General features: G+C 42.8%; 1 protein-coding gene across 2 annotated transcripts; it reads right to left on the reverse strand.

Moving 5' to 3' along the window:
- Positions 1 to 1,968: 1,968 nt before the first annotated feature.
- tfap2c (transcription factor AP-2 gamma (activating enhancer binding protein 2 gamma)) lies at positions 1,969 to 12,676 on the reverse strand. 2 transcript variants are annotated; one of them, XM_037251293.1, is made up of 8 exons: positions 12,286 to 12,676; positions 11,122 to 11,610; positions 10,037 to 10,088; positions 8,573 to 8,644; positions 7,674 to 7,896; positions 6,072 to 6,190; positions 4,938 to 5,079; positions 1,969 to 4,289 (listed from the first exon to the last, which is right to left on the reverse strand). In XM_037251293.1, the coding sequence occupies exons 1-8, from the start codon at positions 12,331 to 12,333 to the stop codon at positions 4,001 to 4,003; spliced, it is 1,434 nt and encodes a 477-aa protein (XP_037107188.1). In that variant the 5' UTR covers positions 12,334 to 12,676; the 3' UTR covers positions 1,969 to 4,000. The 2 variants fall into 2 exon arrangements, with proteins under 2 accessions (XP_037107188.1, XP_037107190.1); XM_037251295.1 differs by lacking the exon at positions 8,573 to 8,644 and having other exon boundaries at positions 12,286 to 12,675.
- Between the last annotated feature and the right edge of the window lie 163 nt (positions 12,677 to 12,839).

Below are 12,839 nucleotides of genomic sequence, written 5' to 3' on the forward strand. Positions count from 1 at the left end.
CTCCAGACTCATCATTGTAATTTAGATTAATTTCTTCCACAGTTTCCTCTGGGATTAGGCTATGAACCCATTTAGAACCCCCCCCACCCCACACACACACCTCCCAGGCCACCATCACAACAGTTCATTTTTTTTGGACAAATTAAACCCATCCGAGCCCACCCTGATACCCTCTCAGAATCATTTAGAAAAGTGACATCATCGGTGATGTCATCAGATTCCACAATTTCATTATCCATAGGCTTTCACTGTGGTGGGATGTTTGGATTTTATTTTGCAATTATTATTATTTTTTTTTAAAAGAATGATCTAGAAATCAAGCAAGGTTTTCCAGACAACGATGACCTGAGCGCAGACTGCAGGTGTTTTACCTGTGAGTCACGCAGGGGGCGGGGCGGACAGGATGACTCAGACGGAAATTTAGCGCTAAAACAACTGCAAAGGAAGCAAGACAAGCAGAAATCATATTTTGATCAAGAACAACAACTCCACAGAAAGTTGCTACGAATGTTGCTCGTCACAAAATAGTAGCCTCGAAAATGTACACAATGCTGTCATTTTGTCCTTGGTTGTCATGGCAACATATCATACTTGCATGGTTCACCCAAAAATGAAGCACAAAAATATCATACAGAAAAATTAACTTTCAATTCTGATTTAAAAAAAAATTGTAAACATTGTCCAGTGTTATTTGTCTTTTGTATTGTTTTTCTGTTAAAACGTGAAAAGTCCTTCAATTTAATTTTCGAGTCATGTTTATGACAAAACTTCAATTACAAACGCTCACATTGTTCTTATCCTTTGGACACACTCATCTAAATTTGCGGGGCCATCTGTTTCCTGTGCTGGCAATTGACTGAAGCTCAACTGCAGATTATTTCGAGGGGTTACAAGAATGTGCTGCTGCAAATTCAAAATCTTAGCCATGATGGAATCGGAACGGTGACAGGGGCAAGGCGGGCGACTCGTCCCGAGCGTTTATGGCTAACGAGTGGATCCGAGAAACGTGTTAAGGTGTAAAAGTCCATTTTGGAAGTACTGGCTTGAATGTATGACTTGTATTGTTTGTGTGTCCTGCCCGCTTGTCAGCAGGGGTAATAGCGAGGGCGTTATGTGCTGCGGCCTGCGTAGCAGGAGGGTCATTCGGGCCGAGCCGTTTCAGAAAAAAGGCGCAGCGAGGGATTCTTTTGTCTGACGAGCAGACGTGACGGAGCTCACAGGTAAGCTGCACAAGTCTGCGCTTGCTCGGACTTTTTTCTCACTCTCTGTTTTATTGGGCGCGTCGCAGTACAATCGCTCCCACGGCGCACGCCTTCTTGCAAGAATTTGAAAAAATAAATGACTAGGAATGGAATAGGGTGGTGTTGAACAGGTGCCCAATTACTTCACAGAACTATTTTATTTTTAATTTAAGTGGAAGAATGAAAAATACTGAACTTCCAACTGAATCGGATCACCAAATACTTTGCATTTTATGTAAACTTGGTCAATAACTGAAGATATAGTCATTTGACCTCATTGATCCGCAAAATTTGACGGCACACAAGGCAAACGCAATCTCAGTCAATAGATAAGATCATTTTCATGTTTCCACCATCAAAGCCATACTCTGTACAAGTGGCCATTGGTAATAAAGTGGTTCCCCACTCAGCAAAGTATCGACAAGCCCGCTCAACTGCATCCAATAAGACCTCACGGTCGTGCTAAACAGGTCATCAAAGGCTGACCCCACCCCCCCCCCCCCCCCCCCCCCCCCCGACTTTCGCCGATACTTAGCATACGTCGTCGTCTTCCCGACAACTACATCCTCCTTCCACTATCTGATCACGAACATGAGACGGGCAGTCAACCGCTGAGACACCGATGCTGACACTTCTGGTTGAGCAGGTTCTGAGGGGAGAGGCTCAAACTACCAACGCTAATGGCTGACATACACGCCTTGGATGTTTCTTTCTTTTTTTTTTTTTTTAAATCCATGATGCACCTTTCAAACGCAGACTTCAGTGGAGTCATGAGTGAATGAGCGATTTGCTTGCCCCATGCGAACACAGCAGGTCATTTTACTGGGTGTCAAAGGTCACAAACCCAGCACTGTAAACCTGGCGCCGCCAGTTGGAGGAAACCTCGTAAAACCACACCAGCAACGAAACAAGAGACAGACATGAGATAACCAAACTATCCAACAAGAAAAATTATAACAACGACTGAAAGGAACCAAAAAAAGGTTTACAGTTTCTTCCTCTGATTTTGACTTCCAGAAAGTCGTGAGTGATCCAATTCAGTAAATAGCGTTGAAAGGAAACCTGCGAGTCGCTGTCAAGCGTCAGGCTTGAATTGTATTTATTCTTCCTGCTGTTTTTTGTTTGTATGTATCTTTACATCATTTCCAAAGCCAAAAAAGGTACATCATGGCCACAAGAGCTAACCTCGCTATTTGATTTACAAAAAAAAACTAACCCATGTATTAGAAAAAACATCATAAAAACCACACACCAAAAAAAGAAAGTGTTACCATTATTTACAAAAAAAAACCAGCCCATTAAATTACAACATAAATTAGAAAATATTTACATTTGGGGGACAAGTTTGTGTGAATAAAATTATGTATTGGGATTTAATGACTAATTAGAAAAAAATATTTACAGTATGTCCATGTGCTCGCAAGACACACACGCACACACACAAATGCAAGTACACACACAGCAATAGGTTGACTCGCCCCCGTTTTTTAAATACTAAAAGGCTGAACAAACACATGTGGTATCAAATCGAAGACCTTTTAAAGGGGACATATGATGGAAAAGTGACTTTCCAATTATCTACAAATATTTGGGTGGCCCAATCAAGTGCAAAAAAACACAACCAAGTAAATCTTTTGCTGTCTTGTTATTTCTGAAAATGTGTCTGTGAGCGAGCCCTTCTAAAGATTTACTTGACATAAAAACGACTCCCACAGCAATTATTTTCCACAGTCATCCAGATCATAGTCACTTGCAAAAGACAAATCGAAGTAACTGGTAAAAAAAAAAAAAGTCAAATATGACTTAAGCAATGGTGCACCCCGCAGTAGAATGGGCGGGGTGAGGAAAACATCAGACAGGACAGCCCTTTCAAAACAAGGTGATTTCTGTGTCATTTGTGTCAAAAGGGACACAAAGATTCTCGATGTATTTGTCAAAAACATATCCCAAATGTGTTAATGAGACACCTGGGAACTTCAAAACATTTCAAAACGTTGAAACAACTCCAAAATAAAATATGTCTCCTTCAAGACACGATCACTGAGGCTTCTGTTGAGTGAGTGACCCATTCAGACAGCACACTGGAATCCTCCCCGCACAGTCACACAAACAAAGCATGAGCAATAATAACAGAAAAAAACAGTGCTGGGCAATTGCATCTCTTTCTCATGAAATTAAACCAAAAAAAAGTTGTCCTTTTGCAAGTCCGTCGAGACACAGGAAATCAGAGGATTTGCCTCCAGACGCCACAGAGGAGGAAGGAGAGGAGGGGGCAGGGTCACAGCAACTCATCTTGAAATGATGTCCTCTTGACGGGGGAGAATAGCAGCATGCGCTTATCCTCCCAGCCTCAAAGTTGCCCGAAACAATGGCTGTGTTCGGAATTGTTCACTCCTAATCTCTATTTGTGGATGTTTATCGAGATCAGTATAAAAAAAAAACATCCACAACATGGGGACAGGTTAAAAATATGAAATTGGGTTTCTATATGTGCTTAGTATATCAAAGGCAAAAAATGTCAAAGTAGCCCTGGCATCCTTCCATTTTTCTGGATGAAAATCTTTCGACACTCAAGATAAAGTCGCCCACTCATTATTGTTCATTAAATTATTTCTATTTTTAGTTTATGACGATATAGTGCATTAGCGATTAGGGAGTGAATTTGAACACAGCCGCACGTAACAATACTATATTGGAAGGGGCGTTGGGTAGCCGGGGGTCTCGGAATTCACAGGGGAAAAGCTGGTGGGGGGGGGGTCTCATTTCCTGTGCTTGTCCAGTTTGTCGGCAGATTTGCCGCCGCCGTCGGAGGCTCCCTGCGTGTCGGAGCTCAGGTACATCTTGTCCATTTGTTTGAGGGCCTCGTTCAGATAGTTCTGCAGCGAGGTCATGGCGGCGCAGATGGCCGGCGAGCCAAAGCCGTGGCTGATGAGGCTGAAGTGGGTCAGGCAGCCCTGAATGCCCGGCTCCAGGATAGGCGCCGGACGTGAGTTACCTAGCGGCGAACGGTCTTGGGTGAGCAGGTCGGTGAACTCCTTGCAAATTTGCCTGCGAAAAAGGGGACGGCAACACTTCATTTGACGTTTGGATATTGTTGTGCTTTTTTTTAGTGGAATATTTACGTTTGCCGTGCTTCAAATTACAAGTACGTACACTACCGTTCAAACGTTTGGGGTCACAAAATTGTTTGGGTGACCCCAAACTTTTGAACGGTAGTGTAAATATTATTATAATAAAATATTATGAATTAAATATTATAAATTATATCTTATATTTGTATAAGATTATAAAAAATCTATGAATTTTCTTCTTTTTACACAGAAGATTATATATATAATCTATAAATAATTATCTAAATAAATATATACACTACCGTTCAAAGGTTTGGGGTCACCCAAACAATTTTGTGACCCCAAACCTTTGAACGGTAGTGTACATGGGACCAAAAATTGGCAAATTTGCACAAATATATATTCAAAAATGAATAAAATCAGTCCCCTCTCCTGTGTGTTTTGGCTGCTGATCGTTTCACCAGACTAGGACTAAACACAGCATAGAATCCATAACAACACCTAAGACAATTGCAAAAAAATGATGGGGTTTTCTCCTTAATATCAAAGACAAGACTGTAGGGAACCCAAATTCTGTCAACATTTAGCAAAAGGGAATTTCTTAGCACAAAAGATGACAACTCACTTAGCAGCGAGGAGCATGTTCTTGCGAGAGTTAACCTCGTTACGTTCCACGTGGGGCCTTCCCAGGTACTCCGCGATGGCCTTGGCGGGAAACTCCGTCTCACACACATAACCAAAGTCACGAGCTAAATGAACGGCTTCACCTGAGGAGAGACGGAAAGGTGGAATGAAAAAGAGCGTCTTTGATTTGCACAGTAGCAACGTCAACACACGCACGAGGGCCGCGTCAGCTATTCGCTCCGAGCGCTTTGCATTGAAGCTTTAAGGTCAGCCGGGCCTCCCGGCGAGCGCCGCACCAGATAACAAGGCCCGATTCAACTTGCGAGGTCTGGAAATAGCAGCAGGCAGGCTCCAAACATTCTCATCGCACAGTCATCAGACTTTGGAATCAAAGTGAAGCGAGGAGAAAAACAGAGGGCAACCATTCTTGTGATCACTGTGGGGCCAAAACATGACCAGTCTATATTTACCACAACGAGGTAAAAGGCTGAGTTTGATTTTCGGGAGGACTTGAGGGCAGTTATTGTCTGTCAGCTGATCAGTCAGACATTCTGAAGTCAGCACATTGTGGAAAAATTGCAGACCGAATACTTGCGGCTACATTACATTTTTTTGTATTAATGGAACGATTGGTAGTTTCCCTAACGTTTTATTGTGATGACAATTTCATGCATGTAAATTCAATGAACTACACAACAACATATTTTCCTTTTCTGACTGTTTCCCTTTCAGCTATGTGTGTAATGTGTGGTTTAAGAGGTTATAATGCTGCAACGTTGATGCTATTCATTAGCCTGTCTATGGTGTTTTGCATTGGTCGATAGCATAAAGCTAAGCAGCCTTTGTTCGGTTTGGTTTGAGAGTCTATTCAGAAGAATTGCCAACTATCCATTTTGTTTCTGTATCTTTATTTCTTAATACAGTATATACGTATGTATTTATTTTGGAATACAGAAGCCAAAATGCATGTTTTTGGAATGTGGGAGGAAGCAGTGTTTGGAGTCAGTTATTGTTGTTGTTGAGTAACATTTGCAGTATGGCGTTCAGACGCAAAAGTATGATTGACGTTCCCACATTCTCGCTTTATGAGAACAACATTCCAACCCGAGAGTAATTACGGAGTGACGCTTCTCACCTTCCACGAGTGAGGTAAGTAGAGTGACATTGGCCGCCTTCCTTCTCCCTGCAGGCAAGTTGAGCCCAATTTTGTCCAGTTTTTCACGCAGCGAGCGGCCTCCGTTTTTCGACTTGGCTCTGTGAACACACCCAGATACACGCACGCATAAAGACATAAGTAATTGTCACCCGGCTGACTTATAGAAATCTCTTCACGGAGCTTTGAGAAATGAACATGACATTTAATAGTCTGCTCGCATGATTCCATCAACTCATCCATCCATTTCTCAAAGTGCTCATCCTCACTCGGGTCGTTGGTTTATCCCAGCTGTCTTTGTGAGTGAGAAAGGAGGCACACCCTGGACTGGTCATGAGCCAATCACTAATAAACAGTCGACGACAATCATTCACACTATTTATACACCTATGGAAAACCCACCTTCAATTACCCCAACATATGAATGTGTGGCGGTTACCCTTAACCTAACATGCGCAACTGTCATAGCTGAGTCAAATAATTTGGATCACTGTTGGACCTTAACAATTTCCAAAATAGAGTTGCTTCCACAGCAAAGTGCATTGACCAACTTGACTTGATCAGTTGCATGCATTTAGTTGAACAGAATAATATCGCCACATGATTGAATGATAGAGGGCCACGTACGGAGCCCTGAGGCACACCAGACCAAATTATTCATTCATCAATTCATTTTTATAGGTCAAGTTGTAATAGCACCACATTTCATCTAACTTTTGACGAGCAGCGGGGCACTCCCTCAACTTGTCATACTGATGGATAATTTAGTTTTCAATGATTTTATCATGAATGCTTTGGGGAATGTGGAAGAAACCTGGACAACCCAGGAAAAAAACAAATGCAAGCACGTGAAGAAGCCAAAGCAGAAATTTTAACTCTGAGACTGATTAGCCTGGACTTTTTCCAAGCATTTAATTAAAATAAAATGTGGAGACAGACTGCACTGCAACTAACCTGCCGGTCGAGGAACCTTCCGTCTCGCCCACATATTATTTATGAAATGTGATGACATGCAAATCATCCCGCTTCTTTGTTAAGTGAAAATGCCACAAGACAATTGAGCAGCAACAGCGGCAGTCGAGTGTCGTCTGCGCAATAAGACCACGACACACTTTCTGCATGAGTGGCGGTCCAGCTCTCTCTGCGAGATGGGCAGCACCTTTGGTGTGTGTGCAATGTCCCTCCGCAGACAATCCCCCTCCACTTGCTATATGACCTACTTAAAAATGCTTATAAATCTGTTGTTGTGTGTCAGCAGTAACGCGAGGCACTTGGGAAGCAGCAAACGTGCGCTCCAAGCACAAAATTTCCAGTGTCTGGTGTACGTCTATTGGACTGTCACACATGATGGCACACAAACACTGCAAACACACATGAACATGTGGCATAAATTTAACTAAGTGGCAGTCCAGCTTATTTTTTGCCGCTTTTTTTTTTTTTTATTCCATTCATCAGACATTGTGCTGCTCCTTCTGGTGTGCATGCCCTGACCACCCGGGGGCAGTATAAAAATAAATGCAAAATATCTAAAGTTGCAATGGAAACACCAATATGCAATTTGTTTTGGAAGGTTTGCACTCTGACCTGCGTAAAACTCCTCCCAGCAGCGACGCGTTCAGACACTCAGGCGGCGAGAGTCGCCTCTGGACCTCGGCCACCGTCACCTTGTACTTGGAGGTGGAGCTCAGCAGCGAGAGGCGACCTGGGACGGAGCAGAACACCTCCGTGGGGTTGGACACCATGCCAAGCAGGGACTCCTTCTGGAAGGGGAGGCCCAGCGTGTTGCCTTTGGGGAGAGTCACGGGCCCTGAGTGGGGAGGAGAATGTGGGTAAGACACCATGAGCGTTCTGTGCTTCATCAAAACCATCGTAATCATGCGGCACAATGTGTCTGCACTCAAATTTAGAAGGGAGTGGCACATAAGGCAACGAATAATACAACTCTCTGAACCCGACTGCTTTCGAGCAAAACCATTTGGACCAAATTCTCAAACCTCCCCTCACAAAGAAAAGAAATCTTTGCATTTTCAAATTGTCCAAACATGGCTGCAAAAATGGAATATTTCCCACAGTATTGTGTTTCTGCATCATTTCGAAGCCGTTCATGTTAGAGTTTGGGTGCACAACTCTCCACAAACAAATTGCAGGGCAAAGACGTAAATCTTGCAAGGGAAGTGCGCCATTTTGTGGATTCTGCTCATTTCATTTGGTTCGCATTATTGTTGGTCTTCCTACTAGATGTAAATGCTACACAATGATGATATGAGGAACTCAGGGTCACCTCAAGAGAAATCTACAACTGTTGTAAACTACAGATTGCTTCATCCACAAATATGTTCCGTACACAGACAGCTAGTCATGTACATCAACTCCAGTTATCCTTGAAGATCTACAGAAAACGTACAAGCACTGACAGTCACTGGACATACAACCACAGCACAGCACACTAACATAGAGCACAAAAGTGAGGCGACAATCCTCACCCGCAAGGATGCCCCCCTGATAACAAGTCCTGTGTACGCGATCAAGGCTCCTGGCCCCTCGCAGTCCTAATACTGAGACAAAAATCACAAGAGTCACACACTGCCTGCCTGCCTGCCTGGCTGCTCGCGGGAAGCCTACTTGGCCCACAGCGTGCCCTCAAGCGTGGGAACGCCGCACCATGAGTCATCGTTGCTTCCCATCTAGAAACGCAAAAGCCTGTATTGTTTTTTTTTCCCTCTTTTAGATCTTTTGAGAGGTGCTTAAGACCCATAATACGTCTCAGCCCCTTGACAAAAGTCAATAGGGAACACATGAAACATGAAAACAAATGCAACATGGGCATCAGTGAATATTCAGTCTGAATTATACATTTTTGTGACACTACAAAATAGACAAACACCTTTCATTTTTTTCATAGCAACTTCGGAAAGTTTGAGATGCTTATAAAGAAACAAACATCAAGTTAGCATTTTCAAATTTTTGAGACATTCAAACTTCCATATGTCCTCGACAAAATCATATATGGAATATGAGAATGAATTTGTGATTATTTAATCATAACACCACACTTGTTTTAAAAATAAAAAAGTAATGTACCTTTAATTGATTTCAAGTAAATTGTCTATTTAAATCACCTAAGACTGAAGTTCTTTAGGGGTTGACACTACAACGTTATGAAAGTTAGGTGAAAGTCATTAATCAATTATTTGTTGGTATTTTTTCAGTGCAGTGTTGCCTCGCCTTTATTGCATCAATGCCAGAAACGGTAAAGAAGCCAAACTCGAGCGGCATTTTGAGCAACCTTCAGACCAAGAGTAGTGAATTGTTTCACAACAATGCAAATTCCCTCCATGCGGAACAGGTTTTCCCGCTTGGTGGTTTGGTTGTGCAAGTGGCAATCCCAACGACAAGCTCACCGGAACAACATTTCTGAACAATATAAAAACAGTTCGCAATGTAACTTATTGTTTGCTTGACGTTGGATGCACGATGAATGCAAGATAAGAAAAAACACAAAAGAACAACGACCAAGATTACGTAAGACGTCCATCTTTCTCTCTGCACGTAAGTGTATGATTACAAGTGCTATTAGTCAATGTGCAGTCACTCTGACTCAAAGCCCTTTTAATGGACTCCTGATGACAAAACATTGGGGAATTAAGAGCCTTAATCAAAACAGTTCGTGTCCCAACAAATTACTAAACCGTCCTTCACATGCGAGCCCACTGCCGCGCCCTGGCCCATTCAAAAGACAAAGTAAATGCTATTATTTTAACACTTTCTTTCCACCCACTGGACGTCTTGTCAAGCACCTTCCCTGTAAGGAGCTTAGCTAAGTACATCTCGCAGGTATGAAGGATCATGAGGGATATACTGTCTGTAATCTGCATTCTGAACAACTGAAGAGCAGTGGTTGCAAGCCTCACGTTTGACTCGGGCAGGAAGAGTGTTTGGAAACGTACCTTTTTTGATGACCGTCTGATCTGCCATGATAATACTGTGGTCGTCCACGTGCTGATAAAAAAAAAAAAAAAAGAACGCAATTGGAAATGAGATCAAGAAGGTATTGCACAGGTTAACCAAATGGCAGCCAATACAAAAACTAACTGTAGGCCTTGACAAAAATGATGGTTTCTTTTTGGTTGGGTTACCAGGATGTGGTTGCACAAATGAATTGCATCAAACAAGTGTTTCTAAAATGTTTGTGCATGGAGTTTAATGAACTAAGTAACATATTCACACGACACTCATTGGTTATAATTACGGAGGGATAATAATTTACGAGTGTCAAGAAGTATTATCACCCAAGAGGCAGATTTTTTATGCAGTTCTTGGAACATTTATAACTTTTTCGCTTATAGGCACATCACAAAAATCAATTTAGAGAATACAAATAAAAAAAAATGCAGCTGCATTGCTTCAAGTGTTTTTGTGCTGATTTCCAAAAATTGTCCATATGACGTTTTAAGTATAGAAAAAAGTAGGAACTGCAGTGTGGTTGAAGAAAGAAATTACATTGGGATACTAAGTAACTTAAAAGATAGTTTTACACATTAAATTAAATAGTTGGAATATTTAGAAATAATTCATGATGATGCTGATTATGGTGCATGCATCAGCATAAGTGCAAAGAATTTCAAACATTTAAAAAGAGGCCCATATTTAGGGACGTCAAACCTAACTTCAAATTTGACCCATTTTAATCAGCTACTTTCGTTATCTGCTTTGCTTTTGAATGTCTTTTGCCAATGTGTGTGAAAATCCTTTCAGGTGATGTGCTTTTGCTTGTGTGAAGCACATTGTGGAAATATGTTTTTAGATTATTACTGGTATGCTCTTGTTAACAATAAAATGAAAATAATTTCAATTTCTACATAAATGAAGGCATATCCGATCGTACTGTACGAGTAGGCTATTCTCTGATGATTTAGGGATGTGGCACCTTTGACATCAAATTGGGCCTTGGAAAAACACTGGTGTGTGATCTCCATGCAATCGTTTTTTTTTTGTTTTGTTTTTTTGCGAGGCGTGCAGGGCCCACACCCACCTGTACTTCGTCCATGCCGTGGCCCTGCATGTCGTGCATGCCATGCATGTTGTCCCCGATCACCGACGCCTCGATGCCATGGGCGTGCGGGGACAGCAGCTCCGGCCGGCGGAAGCCTTCCCTCCTCACCCCGGACGAGCCGCCTCCTCCACCTCCTCCTCCCCCGTCCAGGCCGAGGATCTGGCCGGCCAGGCTGCCGCGGCCGTGCGCTACCAACCCCTCGTGGCCCTGGCGCCCCGGCCACGGCTGCTGCTGGTTGGACGATGGCGACTGGTGCAGCGAGTTGATGTTGAACGGGTCGCCCAGGTGCGAGTAAGGGTCACCGGACTGCGGGTAGGAGATGGGCTGGTAGGGGGGCGGGAAGTAGGGCGGCTGGAAGTCCGAGCTTGCCGAGTGTGAGAGGGAGGGAGGTGGGCTGTACAGGTGCTGGCTGACAGCTGGCAGGTGGGGCAGCCGCGGGTTGCCATTGCTGCTGCCGTCGTGTCGCTCCTGCAGGATGGAGGGCGACAAATATAATTATATTCTCAGAAAACTTTCTTGAAACTCTTTTTTTTCCTGCTTTGTTTTGAAATTTGGAGCGAAACCCAAAAGACTAAAATACCACTTGAAGGTTGGGTTTTTTCTTTTACTTTAAATACACAGTGATAAACTTTTGGAACCGTATCTTCACATTATGTTTTTTTATTTTCTTCCTTCCATTGATTCATTGAGCTGTTATTTGATTATATTTAAAAAAAACAGCACAATAACTAGGAAGAATTTAACTAAAAAAAAAAACATTGTTTAAAATGGCTTGAGAAAACTCACTTATATTTAGGCTACGTTTTGTGTCACTGAGCTTTTTTTGTCAGATGCAGAAAATATTGAATATTACCAAATCGTCATCTCGTGTGTGCCTGGTGCAACGGCACACCTTTAAGTTCTACTAATCTCATGCAGCATGCGTTATAAATGTCAAATCACTTCTTTTAAAATGCGCAAACTCCGAATCCAAGCAAACGGTTGAGCTGAAATTCATCTATGGTCCAGAAAATATATTTGCTTCATATGCGCTTTTGACTGGATGATTGGATTTAGTTAAAATATTTTAAGTTAGTACCCACACAGTTGACCATTTTCTTTAATATAATTTCTGTGCTTCACTCAAATTGTCCCCGAACTCACCTCGCAGTCATCCTCATATTTGACGTTGTCTGCTAATTTCCACAACATGTTGACCCCCGGGGGAAAAGGGTTTGTCACCCCCGAAAAATAACAAGCAAACAAAAACAACAACCAAAACACACACACGAAGCGAATAAATCAATGCCTTGGAGTTAATCCAGTTTGGTGGGGAACATCCCAGTGAGCGTCTGTTATAAAAACGGGAAAAGCGGACAGCGATCCGGCCGCCAACCGGAGACTGTTCCACGGAAAGCCAGTGAAAAGAAAAAGATGAATTCTCTTGTGGTCTCCGCAGCGGCTCGTCACGTCTGTTGAGCAACCGGAGCCAGGCTGTACATTTAACAGAAGAAACTTGACTCCCTCTGATGGACAAAACAGCGCAGACGCGCATATCAGGCGCAGGCTGCTTTTGCAGCTCTCCAAAGTCGCGCAGTCAAGACGGGTGGGCGTTTCCGCGCGCAAGGACGTCACCGGGAAGGAAAACTCAAGGCTGCAACCATTGGTTAAAAAAAAGTAGCGATCGCTGATTGGCTAGAAAAATGGCCAATAGAAAC

Source organism: Syngnathus acus, chromosome 5 (assembly GCF_901709675.1).
Source record: "Syngnathus acus chromosome 5, fSynAcu1.2, whole genome shotgun sequence".
NCBI lineage: Eukaryota > Metazoa > Chordata > Actinopteri > Syngnathiformes > Syngnathidae > Syngnathus > Syngnathus acus.